This window comes from Myotis davidii, unplaced genomic scaffold (genome assembly GCF_000327345.1).
Source record: "Myotis davidii unplaced genomic scaffold, ASM32734v1 scaffold1286, whole genome shotgun sequence".
Classification (NCBI taxonomy): Eukaryota; Metazoa; Chordata; class Mammalia; order Chiroptera; family Vespertilionidae; genus Myotis; species Myotis davidii.
The window spans coordinates 708,778-729,386 of record NW_006296619.1 but is presented as its reverse complement, the minus strand read 5'-3'; the positions used below and the strand labels follow the sequence as shown (position 1 = coordinate 729,386).

Genomic DNA, 20,609 nt, shown 5'->3' with positions numbered 1-20,609 from the left:
TTTTCTTCCTTATCACAGTTATACCACATGCTTCTTAACTAAATAAGATAATGAGTTGGGCTTTGAAATGAGGGCAAAAGAATTTCAAAGCAGCTGTAGAGTTGCTATTCTATTGCATTTAACTCAGTAGGTTAGAGGATGGTGCGAATTGGTAGAAGTTGCAAGTCTCAACTTCAAATGAATCAATTAGCTTTCACTACTTCCTATCATAGACATTGCCTCTAAATTGAAACATGCCTTCTCAAGGGCAAATGTCCATATGTGAACAAAAGAGGAAAACAAGAGAAAGAAATGAAGCATGGTTGGCTGACACAGTAGTCTTTCACATAGGTAAAAGGATACGATTTTTTTTTAAAGTTAGTACTTTGCCAACTGATCACATGGCATATCAGCATTAGAAATCAAGAACTAAACACAGTCAAAAGTTAACCCCCCGATTTTCCACAGAGCAAACAGTATCTGCCACATAAAGCCTGCTCCGAGGGCACCTGGTTTTCTTATTTAGCAGCATCAATTGTTTCACCCTGGGACAACTGTAACTCAGTACAACCAAGGAAGACCAGTTGCTTCCATGAAGACAATTTTATTTTCTTCTTTACATATTTATTTTGGATATGTCTTACCTAGATTAAGAGAAAACAAGAATTTGAAAAGCAGATTATCCCTTTTATTATAATTTCTTTTTACATAACTTTTTCAACCTAGATTCAGGTAACTACCTGTCTCTCCCATAAAAGGAGAAGGGTCCTGCACATTACAATAGGCAAAAAGGCTTTAAGGAAATAAAAATATTTTAAATTGATCCATTACAATTTTTTAATCTTCTTGAGTACATTGGTAAGTGGGAAAAAGACAGGAGAGAAAAATGGAATTTCAAACATCCAGACTGTAATAACCTCAGATTTAATACACTCTTTTATATTTTTTTCTCCAAACAAGTACAAAGGAGGTTCAAGTGCTCTATGTGGATGCCTTTCCATACCTTAATATATATATTTTTTACTCCCAGTAATCCTGGCCAGTGTTTATCTAAACTTTCTGAAGCATATTAGGTCTCAATTATGCAAAATAATCCTGGGCAATCAAACAAGGGGGAAGCACAGAAATAATGCTTGTATCTCAACTACATTTTCAGAATCTAGAATTGCCAATTCAAGATGGAGAATATGCAGTGGGGGAAAAAGATAACAGAATTGACTAGAAGTAGGAAATGCAGAATTTTAAGATTCAAAGAGCTCCTTGGAAGGACAAGTAAACAGCATGAGAAGCAGAAAAGAAAAAGGGAAGAGGGCCCAGTACATACACCAATTCTTTCCTATGCTAGCATCCTCATCTCAAAAGGAAAAAGATAAAGTCCATGAAAAATACTTAAAAGTTTATTGCAAACTGCTATAATAATTTATTGAAGCATATTATAGGCAAATGGTAGCAATGAAAAGGACAAGGGAGAAAGAACAGATAGTTTCAATTATTAGAACTCTGACAGGGAAAGGAGTGTGAGAACATATTTACCTCTATCTCATGAAGATTTTTTTTTAATGCAGTTTGCTTTCATGTACATGGCTAAAATATCTCATTGCTAACTACCAAAGATGTAATTTATGGACACAAAGGGTAAAATAAATGTAACAAAGATAAAGGTAAATATGGGGAATGGATGTTAGCTAGTGAAACAGTACAAAACAGACTTCTATGGGGGAGGGTGGTGAGGGGAGAACAACTTTGTTGTAGACCCACCCAGTCAGTCATATATATTTTCATATCTAATCAACATACCAAAGTCAACTCCAAATCCTTACTGTGGGCAGGAAAGCACATTCTACATCCCTTCTATCCGTATTCCTTTCTACCCCCACACTGGAGGGATGGCAATGCTGCCACATGCTGAAGAGAAACAATAGTGCATTTAAGACTGTGCACTGTAGGTGTCTCACTCCCCACTCCCTGGTATCCCAGCCATGGAGACTCGTGGGTGTCAAGTAAGCCTCTTTCAGAGATGACATTTTGTTACCCTCTTCTTGGGGAAAAAAAATCAAAAGAGAAAATTGATAAACTTTGTAGTTTTAGTGTTTGTGAAAAACAAGCTGTTCCTTTTGTTCTCAGCAAAACTTCATTCTTTCCAACAGCCATCACACATTTCTGACAAACAATGCATAGGGCAAGCCTTGAATTCCAACTTCTGAGGTAAACAGGTCAGAAATTGCCCTTTTAATTCCCTAAAAATGAGCCCAAATAGGTTTTTGTCTTCTGAGAGTTACGAACTTACACACAGTAATAAGCAATCCATCCCATGAAAATCCCCATTTCAAGGGAAGTGGTAATTCCAAGGATTTCAGGTGGAAGCCAAACCTATTATTACATTAATTTTGTCTATTGAAGTCTTTTTTCTTCTCAAGTGTTACTAAATTTAGGAAACAAAACAAGAGCATTTTCTTTGACTTATTTTGTACAGCTCCTAGACTATTCCTTCAATATTGGCAGTGTCCTTCACTAATCGGGAGCTGGAATGAACCAATGATAAAGTAAAACAAAAACAAACACAAAGCAAGGGGCCAGAGTTGGGCCAATAGGGAGGTATGTGTAAAGAAATGATGGGGACAAAATAAAAACAAAAACAAATTCACAAGAGAAAATCTCGTATCTGTAATTCAGACCCTGAACAACCTTCCTCATCCCCTCACAATTCCTAAATCTCAATGTTCTAAAAACTCACAGAGCACTAATGACCACAAATATAACATTCTCCCCTAAAAAGGCTTCTGAAAAAGCACTAAGCTACTGTAGTGATTTTTTTAGTGCTGAGGACCAGCTTCAAGGCCACTGGAGAGCTATGATTTTAGAGGCTGGCTGTGCTTCTTCAACCTTTTATCTTCCCTTCAAAAGTACCTCTTATGGAAAGGACCCCATGTCAGAATAATGTAATCTCTCCCAGCCCCACAAAATATAGCAACAAAGACAAAAAAAAAGAAAAAAAATCAGACTTTCCGTTAATAAATAAAAAAAATCTCAGGTTCCACAACACAAAAACACACATGTTCAAAGTGCAAATTTCTGCCATTAAACTGGGACTTTTCTGTCTCACTGATATGCAGCCCTGTCGTATGGTCAAAGGGACCATGTAAAGGGCAGTCCCCTCCCTGTTGGGAGCCTGCTTCCATGCAAGTGAGCACCACTGAGAGCCATATAAAGGTGTTGGGAGGAGGACTGAGGTGGTGGGGTCAAAGTGGTCCCCATGTATGTATCCTTCCTTTCTGAAACCAGGTGAGGAACGGAGGAAAAGGGGGTGAGAGATGTGTGCTGTTTTAACAGCTCACCCTGCTAAGGGGCCCTAAAGTGCCAAGTCAAGCTGCCAGCCTCCAGAGATTAGAATTATATGATACTTTGAGAGTAAGTGTGCTGCAGTGGGTAGAAGCCAGACCATAGGGCAGCAGTAAAGGAGGAGAAGGGAATTATAGGACAGTATATATTACTAAGAGTTAAAAGCTGATCCAGGACGTGTAAGATTTACAGGTTGGGAAAGGGAATCTGCTAATCAGCAGAAAGTTTGCCTGGCTGGAACCGAGCATGAGGATAACCCTCGCTTTAAAAGCTTTGTGTTTTTTGTCTACCTTTCTGGTAAAGGCAACATCAATTTTATAAAGGGGACAGGAGGAGGAGAGAGTAGATATATGTGTGTGTGCTGTGATCCACATTGGAAAGAGCAGGCCCTTCAGTTATTTTACTAGATCTTAAATGCTTTAAATTTTTTTTTGTCCTTTTTATCTTTTAAATACAAAGTCTGAGCTGTCCCAGTGCCTAAAGTCTTCCCTTCTACTAAGGTCCAGTAGAGTCTGAATCTTCAATCAGAACCTCTGTGGTAGCACCGAGTATATCCGAGTTCATGACCAGCCCTTCAGTGCCCCCACTGCTGCCGCTTCCCACAAAGATTTTCCCATCAGCCATCAGGCTCACCCGTTCCGTCCCACTACAGTATGATTTTGACATCCCTTCGGCCTCTAGCAGGAGGCATTCTCCAGAAGTGGAGTTTCCCAAGGGCTCAGGAAGAAGAGGAAGACCCTGACCATCTGCAGGTTGTGTCAGAGACTCTGGGTTAGTGCCCAAGATATCCGTGCTGGTGATGAGGGCGCCTGCATTGGCAGCCAGAGCTTCGGCAATCAGCACCTCAGGGTGGCTTTTTGCTTTGTGTGCCACTACGCTGTCCTTCTTCTCAAATTTTTTGCCACATATATTGCAAGAGAACTGGTAGAAGGAGTCTGCATCATGTTTCTTCATGTGCCAATTAAGAGATGCCTTTTGCCGACAAGTGAATCCACAGATCTCGCATCTAAGGAGAAGAAAAGAAAATGGTTGATCAGATAGAGAAATAAAGAGTTCTTATTCAAAGTCAGGTGTGATTTAGAGATCACATACATAAGCAACAGAGTAACATACACTTCTTGTGAGAGGCTAGAAAAAGTTACCAGATGGAAAGCTAATCTGACTTCTTCTGTTTGTTTAAACAACAAAAGAAAAAGTTCACTAAGTAGGCTCACCCAAACCATACCCACTCCAATTTGGTAAAAGTAAAGAATAGCAGAAGCTAAAGTGTTTATAAAGGGGCCAAGCCTCAAATGGGGTAAATAAATACTTCTCACCCAGATGTTTACCAATAAATAAATACTCACTGTAATGGCTTCTCGCCCGTATGGATCATCCGGTGCACTGCCAGATTGTGGGAACTCTTGAAGGCCCGAGCACAGTATTCACAGATATAATCCCTTTGATCTAGAAAGAAAAAACTGTGGTTAGTGTTCCATTCAGAAACCCTCTAAGTATTTTTTTCCTAGTTTACAGTAAGCAAGCAGATGATTGGGCAGGTCAATTCAGAGTAAGAGCAACACTGTCTTCAATGTATAAAAATTGGATAAACAAAAATTTAGAATGAAATAAAAAGACCAACAGAAATATATGAAAACTAAAATCCTAATCTTAATTTTACCAGCAATCCAGATCTTGGATAAATTGCGTGGTAAGTAAACAACTGCATTTTTATGGATTTTATTCTTTAAAAATAAAGATAAACGATTTATACTTCTCTCGAATTGCTGCTATCAAATATACAGCACAGTACCTGTATTTACCTTCTTCTCCTACCCCACATCACCTGCACCATTCAAGTACCACCCTCTGCCATTTCACAAGCCCTTCAAATTTCACAGGATTTTTGATGAATTTGATAACATGGTGTGGAATCTATGTGGCAAAGGAGCATCATACTTTATTTCTTCATCACTGGTTCACAAGAGAGTGCACAAACAGATGCTTAATACCATTTGTTGAATGACCAGTACATTTTCTGTCTTTCACTTAAAATTAGTACAAACAGAGTGACAACACAAAGATAAATTAAAAGGCAAAGAATAACAAAATTAATCCTATATTTCATCCCAAGCAGTTTTAAAATTAAGTAGGGAGAAGAGCCAAGTTTTTCTCAAGCTTGAATGTACTTAGAAACCGCCAAGGGACCTTATTAACCTTTTGCAGTCGTATTAAATTTGGACATGGGTGTCGTACTGGTCGGAATTAATTTCCATTGAAAGAGCAGTGATACATAACATGCAAGATGATGAAGGATAAACAAGATTTATTAATTCTTTTTTGGAACTACGCCACTAAGCTTTATTTGAAATTCTGCTAAGTATCTCTGAAGCTTGTCGATTTTTTCACTCTCAAAAGGCGACTGACTCGCCACGGTGATTTGCATGGTGAGTGTGGAACGACCACGTTTGTTTATATTGAGTTTCGATATCTCCAATTTGTCGCGGCAATGTTTTGGTTCGTGACAAGGTCGATTAGACACTTAAGAACTTTCAGAGAAATTATGAACTGATACATAAATGAATAGAGTTAAGATTCGTACGGTTCCTTGCTGTGGTGGCTGAGAGCAGACATACGACCAGAACGGTAGAAAAACTTTGGTGGCTGAGAATAGACAAACAACCGCAAAGGGTTAAATGCAGATGCTGATTCAGCATGCCGTCTCTTGTAAAATTCATTACATTTTACTTTCCCACCTTTCTCTCATATTTGACTATAGCTTCTCCTAAGATTTATGTTAGAAAAAGAATATAATTACCACCTGCACTTAAAAGTACAGTGCATTTATATTCTTGCTGAAAAATTTTATTTTGAAAGTACCTGTATGATGTTTGGCATGTCGCAGAAGTTGCTTCTGGAGCCTGAAGAGTCGCCCGCAGGAGGGATGAGGACATACGTATTTCTTCTTCAGCAAATGCTGATATTTAATGTGGTGCTAAAACAGTAAAAGTGTAGAGAGATAAAAATGAAAACTTCTCAGATATCTGATCCTTTGCTAAGTCAAACTGCTGAAGAAAAATCAAATACTTTGTATATGGATAGAGAGGCTATATAATCAAACTAGAGGCCCAGTGCACGAATTTGTGCATGGATGGGGTCCCTCAGCCAGCTGGCTGGTGGGAGGGACCGTGGGAGGATGGCTGGCCGTGTGAGCACAGTGACCACCAGGGGGCAGCTCATGAGTTGAGCACCTGCCCCCTAATGTTCAGTGCATGTCATAGCAACCAGTCAATTGGTCGTTTGGTCATTCAGGTCGCTTATATATAGTTAAGAACATAGGCTACAGAAATAAACTTGAATTCCAATCAGGGCCTAACATTTACTAACAGCATGATCTCAGGCAGGGATCCTCAAAACTTTTTAACGAGGGCATATATATAGTTAAGAACATAGGCTACAGAAATACACTTGAATTCCAATCAGGGCCTATCATTTACTAACAGCATGATCTCAGGCAGGGGTCCTCAAACTTTTTAAACAGGGGGTCAGTTCACTGTCCCTCAGATCGTTGGAGGGCCGAACTATAGTTTAAAAAAAAAAAACTATGAACAAATTCCTATGCACACTGCTCATATCTTATTTTGAAGTAAAAAAACAAAACGGGAACAAATACAAATTTGTATTTGCATACGGCCCGCGGGCCATAGTTTGAGGACCCCAGATCTTAGGAGATGTGCACTTAATACTGTAAGCTCTAGTTCTCATTTGTAAAATGGAGATCAGCTGTCTTGTAGTATTGTAAGGATCTAGAGATCATATACTGCATGGTGCATGGTGCTTAGTGCAGCAAATGACACATAGCACAAGAACACTAGCTATCATTATTGTAACGAACCAGAAACAGAAAGTAAGGCCTGAATCTCATGTTATATTTGCTGCTAAACTAAATATCAAACAGGCATTTCCTAGGCTTTAGTGACTTGTATTCATTTACAGATTTTCTGTGACACCTAAACATAAGCTATTATCTTTATTCATATTTTTTAAAACGTATTCACCTCTAAAAAACGTCGCAAACTAAAAATTTTAAATTTTATTTTAAACAGTATTCAAGAAATCACTGGTTTGAGCTACTAAATTTATTTTTTAAAACTACACATTAAAATAAAATCTGTTCTCCTTTGTCTTCGTGTGTCATTATAATAATCTCATATAAAAAATATTTGCACTATAATGGGAAACACTGGAATTTTCAAAGATTCTAAGGAAAATCCTCCATTTGGGCTCAGGTTCTTAGACACTTTTCTTCTTCATTTTTTTTAACCAATGAGTAAACTAATTTTATGCTTAAATAAAGACTTTTCTTGACAATGTATGTTAATGATAAAGCTTACACAAAATCACACATTCTAAAGTCCCATGAAGCTTGAGGGCTAAATTAGCAATGGGACATAACCCGGAAGGCTGTCTTACACAACAACTTCACTGACCTGTAAATAGCGAGGGTGAGCAAGAACGGTTCCACATCCTTCCATCTCACAACGCACATACTGGATTGGAGGTTTTTTCCTAAATCAGCATGTAGGAGAAAAGTTAGCAACAGAAGAAGACACAGTCTGCCCAGTGACCTTCAACTCAAACTGCACTATTAGGAAATAGCAACTTTATACTATCATTATAGTTTCCATATAATTTGTTAGAAGTAAACAGCAATTGCAAAATGTTTAAAATCCCATACCCTCAATGGGTAAAAAAGTATTAAGATTTTTAGAAACACTCAGATCCTGCAGTGGAAATAAAAACATAGTAACTTTGCATCACGGACATTAATAAAGTTGCTTTTGTCCATTCCTGCAGCATTATTATAAGGGCATATGTGAGTAAAATACCTACCACCAGAAACAAGGTAAAACACAGGAGTACAAATCCTCACCTCCTTTTGGGTAATCGTGGACTTTTGTCATCTTTTCGTCTTCTTCCTCTCCTATAATAATAAAAAAAAGAGAGTAAACTATACACATATTCTGGATTGAAATTTATTGAGTGAAGGACGGCTGAAGACATATATACTCAAGGCCAAAGAAGCAGGTAGCAGAATATATAAAGTCACAAACATATCTGGCAAACCAAACCAAGATTTCACTCCCAAGTAATTTTACTTTCCAAAAAGTCTGCATCACAAGTTAAAAATGTACTGTTCATAAACTATACAATACTACAGAAGATTTGGATAAACCTCAAGGTTACTACTTGAAGAGTTGTTTCAGTGAAAAGTATACCACTTAAATATTAATTTAAAAAGTAGAATAAAAGAATCTATTATCTAAAAAAACGCTAAAATATATAAACTATAGTCTCCTTGCACTAGAACCAGAAAGCCTAAACACACAAAAATCTTACTGCTGCAACGAGAAATGGTTACTAGACAAGAAAGGTTTTACCTGATCAAGGTTATTACATCATTTGCCCTTCTTTTGAAGATCCACATTTGCCATACTTTTCCTTGCTGTTCTACTCCTTCTGCATCCCTATAATTTACTGACTTGCCTATTCATTTGTATGTCTTTAAGTTCTGCCTCTGAATTACACTTTTCAAGCTTTTTTGAGAAGAGTCTCTGCAATACAATTGTTAGCTGCTCAAGGCAAGAATACAGGATGGGGCAAAAGTAGGTTTACAGTTGTGAGTACAGGAAACAGTTTATTACTGTATTAGAGACCCGGTGCATGGATTCATGCACTGGTGGGGTCCCTAAGCCTGGCCTGAGCCTCTCTCAATCTATGACCCCTTGGGGGATGTCGGAGAGCCGGTTTCAGCCCAATCCCTGCAGGCCAGGCTAAGGAACCTCACTGGTGCATGAATCTGTGCACTGAGCCTCTAGTATGCATATAAGATCTTTTGTTAATCTCTTCCCACCCTCCCCTCTGAGATTCATCAGCCTGTTCCATGTTTCCAAACCTATGGTTTCTGCTCCTGCGCTGTCTTCCCCCTGGTGGTCAGTGTACGTCATAACTACCGGACGAACAGTTGGACGGTTGTTTGGCTTTTATATATATAGATTATTTATTTTATTATTTTCCGTAAGAACTGCAAACCTACTTTTGCCCCACCCTATATGTATATGTCAACATCTCCCCTCACACTCCCACCTTTATTTCCACCGTGCTTTCACAATGTTAAGTTTCCATTTTTAGTAGTAATTGCTCACTCACTTTCTAGGAGGTTCCTCGTCTTCCCTAATTTCATTCTCTTCTTCTTTCACCTCTACCTCTACTTCCACTTTAATTTCTTTCTTCTCTTTCTCCTCTTTCACTTTTCCTGATTTTCTCCGTGGCTTTGGGGTTTCCCTGAAAGCACAAATACATTTCAACATTGGCATATAGCAAAATATCCTTTCAAGGAAAATTTGATAACAAGGTAAAGCCTGAGGTTATCATGGATTTATTATAAAATGATGATCCTTGGCTCATAAAATGTGATTTCCAGCTAACCATTCCTCATAAGCAAAGTAATAACAAATATTTCAAGTCTATGGGATGACCTCCACTCAAGGCTAATGATGCCCTAAAATGAAATCTCACTATAGTTACAAAGATAATCAAAAGCAGAAAATTCCAAGTATTCAAGCAATTCATATCTTGTTATGATAAAACATGCAAACATCATAATAATATGGATATAATCAAAGTAAAGTTCTATAATGGAAGAAAGGGTTTTATGAGGGGTAATTAAGAATGTTAGATTTGCAAAATAAGTGCATAATTAATTATCCATTTAAAATTAAGTCTAGCCCTAGTTGGTTTGGCTCAGTGGATAGAGTATCGGCCTGTGGACTGAAAGGTCCTGGGTTTGATTCCAGTCAAGGGCACATGCTTAGGTTGTGGGCTCAATCCCCAGTAGGGGGCATGCAGGAGGCAGCCAATCAATGATTATCTCTCATCTTTGATGTTTCTATTTCTCTCTCCCTCTCCCTTCCTCTGAAATCAATAAAAATATTTTATAAATAAATAAATTATATAAAATTAAGTCTATACCCATTAGTTTGGCAACAAGCCAAAATAAAAACATGCAACAGTGCTTTCCAAACTTATTTTTCATTGACATGTCTAGAGTAAAATGAGACATACCTTTCTAAGTGGGGCTTATAGGTCTCATCTCTTGGGTCATCCTTGAATGGTATTTCCTCTTCACTGATTAACATTTCTTCTTCTTCTTCTTCCTCCTCACTACTAAAAAGAAGCAAATAAGATTAGAAATTCTAGCTGTAAAGATTGAATCTGAGGAGATTTTCTAATTTAGTATATATTATTAAGTAAATATTTTTGGAGATAGCCAAAGATTTACAGTAAGTTTTTATCCTTATGATCTAGTTGAACTGCATCTAGCTGCTCTATCCTGAAGAAAAAAATGTAACTAAAAATCCTAGATATGCTATTACTTTATTAAACAAAGGCAAGGTGATGACTGTTCTGATGGGCTAAAATCCAACTGACTTCATAATACTATGTTTAGTAATCTGTTGTATCAAAAAACACCTATCAACACACAAAAGAATAAAAACCACGTGACTCACCTCCAAAGATATTGATAACATTTCAAAACCCTGGTCTAAACAACCTCATTTCATACTGGTGCCAAGCATGGAATAAACCAGAACATAGAAGATGCCTGAGATAATAGTTTCTGAACTCTATAACTACGATTACCTGGTCAAGGCTCTAATCAAGAACAAAGTGGCCCTGGCAGGTGCTTGGTTAGAGCCCTGGCCTGAGGATCTTAAGTTCAATTTCCAGTCAAGGGTTGCAGGTTCAATTCCGGCCCTGGTTGGGGTACGTGCAGGAGGCAAACAATAGATGTGTCTCTCTTTCGTCACTCTCTCTCCTGTCTCCCACTCCCCTCCACTCTCTCTTAAAATCAATGGAAAAAATATCCTCTGATGAGGATTAAAAACAACAAAGTGGGATTTAAACTAAATACCAAAACTGAAGTTACTTTCTCTGTTATAGCTCAAAATTCAAATAGAAAACAACTTTAAGAATTTAATGTGACTGTGTTCTATGTTCCCAAGGGATGAAATATGAAATGTTTCTTACCTGATGCCACCTGGAGATTGATGCTCTTCTGCAACTTCTGGAAAAATAAAGCCAAAACAAAGTATTACCTATGTAGTTTTCTCCCTGCAGCTAAGAGACCAAATTGCTGCCTAAGGTAATCATGCAAAAGGAGAATATCTGCAAATTGTGTTAACATAAAAAAACATTGAAACCTGTAAAGAATTTTTGTGAATTTGAGCCAAACTGTCGACATATGCCAGAAGCAGAACCTCAAGGAATTGAGGTAATGCTCTAGAGAATGGCGGGTTACATCTGTATTATACATTGTAGTCAAAGGAGGGCTGTAGGTGGGTTACATGAAATTCAGTGGTGCTAGATTAAGGAGGTGGGAGAAAGCAAAGTGGGGAAACCCCTGGGACTGTATAAAAAGTAAAATGATGGACACATATTTAGGTGGGTGCAGGAACAATTAACATGATAATGAAGGAATCTGTGGTATCTGTCCTGGTGCCCGCCCAGCACATTTGGTTGTACCCCAAGGGATCCAGAAAAAGGTAAAGTTACAAGTTACCCAGACACTTTAAGGGTATGTTATCCTAGATGCAAAAAGACAGATAGGCTCAGTTAAGGTAAAGGTTGACCTTGGGAGTGAAGGTACCGGCCTAGGACCTAACTGCCCACCATACCTACTTTTACTTCAGTTTAATTTTCAGACCATCCTTTGTGCTAACTTTAGGTCTCTAAGTCTGCAAGACTGCCACGCAGGCCTTCCCTGAGCTGGTCAGATCAGCATGTGGCCCCTTTCGTCCACATTGTCAAAAAAAGAACCCTTCCTATATAACCACACCTACCCCTGAAAGTTAAGCTGTTTTGGTAAATGTTTAGCATTACATTTAAAACCAACAGACAATTGGTTCTTACATAACCATTATCTGCTTGCCCCATACCATAATCAAGCTGATCTGTATTTGGTTCTGACTTGCAGATGAGCTGCAATGAACCAGTCTTGGACCTAGAGCTTCGGGTGTTCTCTGTGTCCCGATGCCGAGAGACAGATGTCCTGCTGCTACTGCGCCAGCCCCGGCTAGGCCTAGTTGTAGCAATGCAAACTTCCTGAGGGAGGGTAGAATCGTCTTCTTCCTTTTTCTCTTCCTTGGGATCTAGATGAAAACATCATTCTTTTTTAAGTTGACAGTTAACCAAAAACTATCCTTGTATATCTACTATCGTAAATTCAGTCAAGAAGGTAAACTTTTTAAAAAATATTTATTTTTATTGATTTCAGAGGAAGCAAGAGGGAGAGAGAGATAGAAACATCAGTGGTGAGTGAGAATCATTGATTGGCTGCTTCCTGCTAGGGATCGAGCTTACAACCTGGGCATTTGCCCTTGAACGGAATCAAACCCGGGATCCTTCAAGTCCACAAGCTGATGCTTTTTCCACGGACCCAAACCAACTAGCACAGTAAACATCTTTTTTTTTTTCAGAGAAAAAAAACCCCTCAGCTTTTTAAACAAAATAGAAACAATAAAATGAGAGAAAAAGCAGATAAAACTTATCTTACTATCATCTCTTTAATGAAAAAAAACTTTATACTTCTTTACTAAAGAGTGGAATGCTTAGAGGAGTATATGAAATATACCCAAGTAATTTAATTCATGGATTCTAACTTTTAGATCTCAGACAAAAGAACCTAAATTAAGTGAGTGATCCCAGAAAGATGACTGAAAAAGTACAGAGGCATTAGAAAGAAAGAATCATAGCTCTAGATGTTTTAACAACCAAGAAATTCCTTAATAGGAATGCTTCCCTTGATTCTTGTTACCCTATACTTTTCCCATACTTTAAAAGGAGAATAGGTGAGGGAGGGTCACCCCAGTCTGCACAATATGCAATAAAAATTTAGCATTAGAAATTGGATTTCAAACCTAGAGTAGTTTGTTGTTTCTATATAAGTTAGTATATTAAAAGTGAGCCTGTTTCGACTATGGAAGATTCCTTTAATAATTTCAAAATAAAAAAGGCCTTTCTAAGAATAGTACAAAATTTCACGTCTTAAGACTAATACAACTGACTACATAAACATAAAATATGGCTTTCAAACATACAAATAGAAAAGCTCAATCTACTCATAACAGCAGAAAACTCAAATGAAAATGACAGTATGACACCACTGTTCTCCTATCATGTTGGCAATGATCCAAATGCTTGACCACACACTAAGTATTAGCAAAGCTGTAAGAAAACTGGCATTCTAATACAGATGACAACGGCATGCGCATTGGCAAAACCTCTAAGGCAGTGGTTCTCAACCTCTGGGTCGCGACCCCTTTAGGGGTCAAACGACCTTTTTCACAGGGGTCGCCTAAGACCATCGGAAAACACATATATATTTACATATTGTTTTTGTGATTAATCACTATGCTTTATGTTCAATTTGTAACAATGAAATTGGGGGTCACTACAACACGAGGAACTGTATTAAAAGGGTCGCAGCACTAGGAAGGTTGAGAACCACTGCTCTATGGACAATTTGGCAAAATCTATCAAAATTATAAATGCACACACCATTTCACGTTAATTTTAACTACTAGGACTTTATCCTACAAAACTGCAATCACACTTATAAAATGACTTAGATATAGTCATCCTAACACTAATTTTGGTAGTACAAGAGTAGAAAACTAAATATCAGGGAGGGACTGGTTATATGAATTTTGACATCTCAAATACACATGTAATATATATAAAAGATAAATTTCTTACAGATGGTAATACTTTTGGAGGACTATACAAGAAACTGACAAATATTAGTCACCTACAGGGAAAGTCCAAAATACATCCAGCCATTATACTTCTAAGAATCTACCCAAGGAAAATAAACTGGCAAGAGGAGGTTCACTGTAGCATCCTAATAAAAGGCTAATATGCAAATAGACTGAACAGTGGAACAGAACAACTGGTTGCTATTTTGTGTGCTGACCACCAGGGGGCGTGTGCGGAACATGGCAGGCTTTGGCTGCAGAGGGATGGTGGAGCAGGTGAGTGGGGGTGGTGGTTACTAAAAATGCTTTACTCCCACGCCGCAGTCCCACCCGGTGCTCGCACCTGCTGCCGCCCCACTTGTACTCTGCTGGTGTCAGAGCCACCACTCACACCCACTGCCAACGCTGGCCCCATCTGCACCCCCTGCCTGGCACTGGTCCCAATCACTGGTGCCATCAGTGGGTGCGAGCGAAGGCTACTGGCCCTGATTGCCCCTGAGGGCTTCTCCACCTCCCTCTGCTCCTGGGTGGTGATCAGGGCAGAAGCTGCTGCTTGCACCCACTGATGGTGCTGGTCCCAATTGCTCTGCACGGTCAGCGGGCATGAGCCGGGTGGCGCTGTCAGCGCATGGGAGCAGTGGCAGAGGAAGCAGGGCTGCCAGCAGACAGGGGAACGGAGCGGGGACCACGGTAGGAGGGGCCAGGCGGGGGTGCGGAGGATGGGCCGAGACCTGCCCCTGTGCCTACTGCAGCCTCGCAGCCCACAGTTCCTTTCAAGGTGCACAAATACATGCACTGGACCCCTATTGTTTATATAACTAAAGAGTGAAAACAACCTAACCCTCCACCAACAAGAAAGTGTTTAAATAAACCAGGCTGTATTAGTAAGATATTGTATAGAGAAATCTGTAAAAAATGACATGAAATTATTGGCAAAAACATTGTTAAATGGAAAAACTAAGACACAAATAAATCTACCCACCTATCCAGCTAACATTAAAAAAAAAAAGTACTAATGAATGCTAAAACATGAATAATTCTTGAAAATAAGAACCAAGTTTCTTCTGTATGATACTTCAAAGGCAATTACTAGTTGTTTCTCATAATAGCAGCTATCTGAGGAGGCTTCCTGATATATAAGTAATAAAAAGAGAGAAAAGCCACAGTAGCCTAGGTCAGTGGTCAGCAAACTGCAGCTCGGCAAACTGTGTCTCGCGAGCCACATGCAGCTCTTTGGCCCCTTGAGTGTGGCTCTTCCACAAAATACCACATGTGGGCGCACACGGGCCACGAAGTTTCAATCGCACTGTACGTGCATGCCCGCATGTGGTATTTTGTGGAAGAGCCACACTCAAGGGGCCAAAGAGCCGCATGTGGCTCGCGAGCCAAGGTTTGCTGACCATGGGCCTAGGTGAAGGACAACATCAGATAAGCCAATGCCTAAACACGCAGGCACAGTGAATACAACCATGTTCTTGAAAGAGGATGAAGGGACAACGTAAGAATGGTTGATAGTGTGAATTTAGACAAAAAGATATTAATTAGTACTTACTACTGGCAGGTAATGTTTCTCCTAATTCTTGTAGGTAGCAAAAAATGAAATGTAAGTGATTTATGTCCATCCTACAGCAACAGATTCTTTCAAAGCAACCTAACTCATTAAAATCCAAAAGATGATAGCCACTTCATCATGATAAAATACTTAGTAGAAGGATCATTCTAATACGATCTGGTCCTCCTCCAGGTTGCCCCATTTTTCTAACTGAAGATTAATGAAACGATTTCTTCAAGATTACAAAGCTAACATAGACACTATTGGGTGAAACGGAGTGGTTGGTTGATAGGCTAGGAAGAAGTTGGAGTAAAGGTCTTCTAAATATTTACATTTCCTCTGAGAAATTAACAAATCTTAAATACGGGTTAAGTACTTGGCAATATATTTATTTTTCATCTTTCTAAATTTAGTCTTCATAACCCTGTCAAGTAGTTATTATTCTTACCTTTATAGTTGAAGAAAGCAAGTAGTAACAACTTCTCTAGGCTCACATATAAAATTAGAGCTGAGATTTGAACCCAGGTGTATATAAGTCCAAAGTCTATGTTTTTTTCATATAATACATCTAACCATGTAAAAAAGGCCCAGGGCTTCCTTCAGATTTGATTCATTTTCACCCAACCTTAGGTTTGAGTGCCAAGAGAGGGCCCTGTTTATGTAATATACTGGTCTAAAAGATCACAAGAATCCTATATAATAAAAGCTGAATATGCAAATCAACTGGAATGACCAGTCGCTATGATGCATACTGACCACCAAGGGGAAGACACTCAATGCAAGAGCTGCCCCCAGCTCAGCAGGCCCCAGGCCAGCCAAGGCGGGTGCCAGCAGGGGCCCCCAAATCACCCCCCCAGTTGCCCCACAGATTGGCCCTGATCGCTGGCCAGGCCTAGGGACCCTACCTGTGCACAACTTTCATGCACCAGGCCTCTAGTTACTCTATAAAAGTGAATTTTAATCTAAAACTGTATGCATTTTTTTGTTATGTTGCAAAACAGAATGGAAGAAATTTTTTTTTAATTAAAACCCAGCATAAAAACCAGATTTTTTTTGTACATTCCTATCTGACTTATTCTCTTTTGAAATATGTTTTTATTGATTTTTAGAGAGATGGAAACATCAATGAGAAGCACCATCGATTGGCTACCTGCTGCACGCTCCTAGGGGGATTGAGTCTGAAACCCAGGCATGTGTCTTGACCAGGAATTGAAACAGTGACCTCTTGGTTTGTGGTTCGACCCCCAACCACTGAGACACACGAGTTGCGCAGGTTTGTTCATTTTTAAATCAACAAGACTGTGTATATGTGTGTGTTAATTCTTAAATTAGATTTTTTCTTTTTTGTTACAGTCACCAGATTCACTATTTACTACATCTATGTTTTGATTTTATTCCCAGCAAACAACAGCTACAGGAACACTAAAAGGAAAAAATATTAATGAGCATTAGCAAAATTTCTATAGATAAATTAGAATCACAAACTAGTGCCACTTATTTTCAAAGTACAGGCATTAGGTAAATACATTCAGTCTCTTCAACACATTAAAAGACTGCTTAGACATAGGTCTGAGAAGGTGAAAGGATGCTTTTTGAAACTACCAATCTGAAAACATGTTATAACTGAATGGTTTCTATAGCTAACAATTAGCTCAAAATTTAACATTTAAGTTTGAATAAATACAGCTGGACTCTTGAGTAGATGGGTGGGTGACAGAGTAGGAGAAAGTAGGCATGTAATTGTCAAGAAATGGAAAATGAAAATAAGACCAACATGACTGGAACAGAGAGAACATGCTGCTGAAGAGGCACGAAAAATTCTAATAAAAAAGGTAGCCACAGAAAGCCAGGGAAGAGTTTAAGTAGAAAGGCAGGATCAGATTTGGTTTAATGTTCACTCTGGTTGCAGGTGGGAGAATGACTTAGGTAGGTAAGAGTAGATTCATGGAGACTTGCTAAAAGTCTGCTACAATAGGGTAGGCCAGTGGTCGGCAAACTCATTAGTCAACAGAGCCAATTATCAACAGTACAACGACTGAAATTTCTTTTGAGAGCCAAATTTTTTAAACTTAAACTATATAGGTAGGTACATTGTTATTAACTTAATTAGGGTACTCCTAAGGCTTAGGAAAAGCCACACTTAAGGGACCAAAGAGCTGCATGTGGCTCACGAGCCGCAGTTTGCCAACCACTGGGCTAGCTAGGCAATGAATAATAGCTTGATAAAGAATAATATCATGGGAGATGGAAAGAATTAGAAATATGTGAAATACTTAGGAGACAAACCAGACAAAGACTTCATAAAGGAACAGGAGATAGAAAGGTATCATGGATTTAATTGGTTTCTAGATTTATGACATAAAAACAATAGGATGGATGGTGGGAGCATTCACAGAAAAAGACAGGTGTTTTTGTTGTTTTGAGGAAATAATAGAGAGAGTGTGTTTCATTTTGGACATGTAAGTTATAAGTGTCCACTGAGTAAAACTGTGCATACATAGATCTTCAAATCAGCATTTTAGTACTTTACTCTAAAAAATAAATAAATAAAAAATAAATCAAAAGAAAGTTAGAGAACACCTGAACCTTGAGGAAAATCTCTAATCAGAGGTTAAATAAACAAACAGGAAAAACAACAGAAGAAGTGGGCAATTCAGGGAACAGAAAAACATGTTTTTTACATATCCTAGAATAGGAGGCAAGTACACCATTGGATAAAAACAGTATACTACAGGGTTGGGCAAAAGTAGGCTTACAGTTGTGAATACACGAAACAGTTTATTCTTGTATTATAATTTATTATTGTATTATTTTCTATACAAACAACCATAAATCTAACTTTTGCCCCATCCCATATTTAACAAAAGTACACTGGGGGAAAAAAAAGCTCTTGGGGGGGAAAAATAGCAAAAATTAAAACCTTGAAGAAGAGTTTTGAAATTAGGCAAAAAGAACAGAAAACTTGCCCAAAATTAAGAATATGAGTGTAATGATTAATTTTATGTGTCAACTTGGCTAGGTTATAATGTGCAGGTATTGGGTCATATACCAGTCAAGATGTTGCTGTGAATATATTTTTTAGATGTGATTAACATTTAAATCAGTAGACTGAATAAATTATCTTCCATAATGTAGATGGCACTAAGAGCAAAGAAAGGGATTTGGCCTCGAGAATTCAACTAGAAATCCTGAGCTTCCAGTCCTGTGGCTTTTAGACTCAAGACTGTAACACCAGCTCTTACACCACCTTCATGTGAGCTAATTCCTTAAAATAAATCTCTCTCTTTTTCTCTCTTTCTCTCTCTCTCTATATATTCCATTGGTTGTTTCTCTGAAGAACCCTAAAACAGACTGATGCTGAAAGTGATTCCAAAGGAAGAGAACCTTAAGAGATTCTGAATAGGTTCTGTGGGCTGATCAGATTTAAAGGCATTAAATCGACTAGTATTTCCAGTAATAAAGTGAGCTCTCAAAGTCCATTTTATGATGTGACAACAGAAATAGGCAAAAATATCAACAATGGATACTCCCAATTAAATACTTAATAATGAGGCCAAGTTGATCATGTATTTGATCCCTTAGAACACTTCAAACTAACAAGTATAATGAGATTGGCCTGTTACTCCTAAATTGTGCTGGATAAAGTGGGGAAAGGTGAAGATGTGCTCAGATTCAAATTCCCAATTCAAGTATCACATAAATGATCTGAAAGAAATCCTTATCTCCTATAGCTGCAGAGTTGAGGTTGCTGAAAACCAAATCCAGGATCTCACACCAAGGCAAAACTGCCTATAGCTACTGCTACCTATAGTCTAATGAGCTAAAGGCAGAGACCAACACTGAGTCCCTGATATGGCCCCATTCCTGGTGACAGGCAGGCTCATTACACTGGACCACTTCTATCATGGAAGTGGCAGTGTTTTGTTCATATTGGATTAGATACTCACTCTGGATATGTATGTGCCTCCCCTACACACAATCCTTCTGCTAAAACCATTTGTGGACTTAGAGAATACCTCATCCACACTCATGGTATTCCACACAGCACTTCTTATGATCAAGGAAATGACTTCACAGCAAATGAAAAACAGCAATGGGCCCATGTTTATGGAATTCACTCGTCTTACCATGTTCCTTCCCCACCATCCTAAAGAAACTAACCTGAGAGAATAGTGGGGTGGCAATAACAAAAATTGGTGAAAATTATGAAGAAACAGAAACCCTCATTTATAGATGATGGGACATAAGTGTCACAGCCACTATGGAAATGTTTGCAGTTTTTTAAATTTAACATACAGTTACCATACAATCAAGCAATTTCAGTATTAGATATCTACCCTAAAGAAATAAAAACATTTGTCTGCTCAAAAACTTTTCCATGAATATTCAAAGCATCATTATTCATGATAGCTATAAAGTGGACAATTGATGAATGGATAAATCAAGTGGATTATCTATATATATAAAGCCTAATATGCAAACTGTCCCCTGGGGATTTCGACCGGGAGTCCAATCGCTCACTATAATGTGCACTAATAGCCACGAGGGGGCAGCACGGAACAAAGGAAGCCCCGGCCGGCAGCCAGAAGGACCCCACCTGCTCTGATTGCCGGTCAGGCCTAAGGACCCTACCCATGCACAAATTTCATGCACTAGGCCTCTAGTTTAAGTATAGTCGGTATACAATCTTATATTGGTTATATTGGTTTCAGGTGTACAATATAGTGATTTGACATCTGTATATGTTACAGTGTGATCACCCCACTAATTCTAGTAATCATCTTTCACCGTATGAACTTATTGCAATATTATTGACTATATTCCCTTTTCCTTCTCACTCATCCTCTCTGTTTTTGAAGGAAAGTCCTGCTCCTCTCTCCTGGGGCAGCTCCTCCAAGTAGAAGAGCTAACTGGTTATTCCTGGGAAAACAAAAGCACTATCC

The 20,609-nt window shown here is 38.6% G+C and overlaps 1 protein-coding gene across 4 annotated transcripts in view; it reads right to left on the bottom strand.

Moving 5' to 3' along the window:
* Positions 1–645: 645 nt before the first annotated feature.
* ZFP91 (ZFP91 zinc finger protein) overlaps positions 646–20,609 on the bottom strand; it is a 31,806-nt gene continuing 11,842 nt past the window's right edge. The window contains exons 1-10 of one of the 4 annotated variants that reach the window (XM_015569360.1): positions 15,667–15,760; positions 12,297–12,509; positions 11,389–11,425; positions 10,423–10,521; positions 9,508–9,642; positions 8,231–8,281; positions 7,788–7,866; positions 6,178–6,292; positions 4,665–4,764; positions 646–4,324 (exon numbers count right to left, since the gene is read on the bottom strand). In XM_015569360.1, the coding sequence (XP_015424846.1) occupies positions 3,814–4,324; positions 4,665–4,764; positions 6,178–6,292; positions 7,788–7,866; positions 8,231–8,281; positions 9,508–9,642; positions 10,423–10,521; positions 11,389–11,425; positions 12,297–12,509; positions 15,667–15,736 (1,410 nt within the window). In that variant the 5' untranslated portion in view covers positions 15,737–15,760 and the 3' untranslated portion in view covers positions 646–3,813. Of the gene's footprint in view, positions 4,325–4,664; positions 4,765–6,177; positions 6,293–7,787; positions 7,867–8,230; positions 8,282–8,738; positions 8,868–9,507; positions 9,643–10,422; positions 10,525–11,388; positions 11,426–12,296; positions 12,510–15,666; positions 15,761–20,609 lie in introns of those variants that run through there. The other 3 variants (XM_015569359.1, XM_006772091.2, XM_015569361.1) reach the window with 3 other exon arrangements.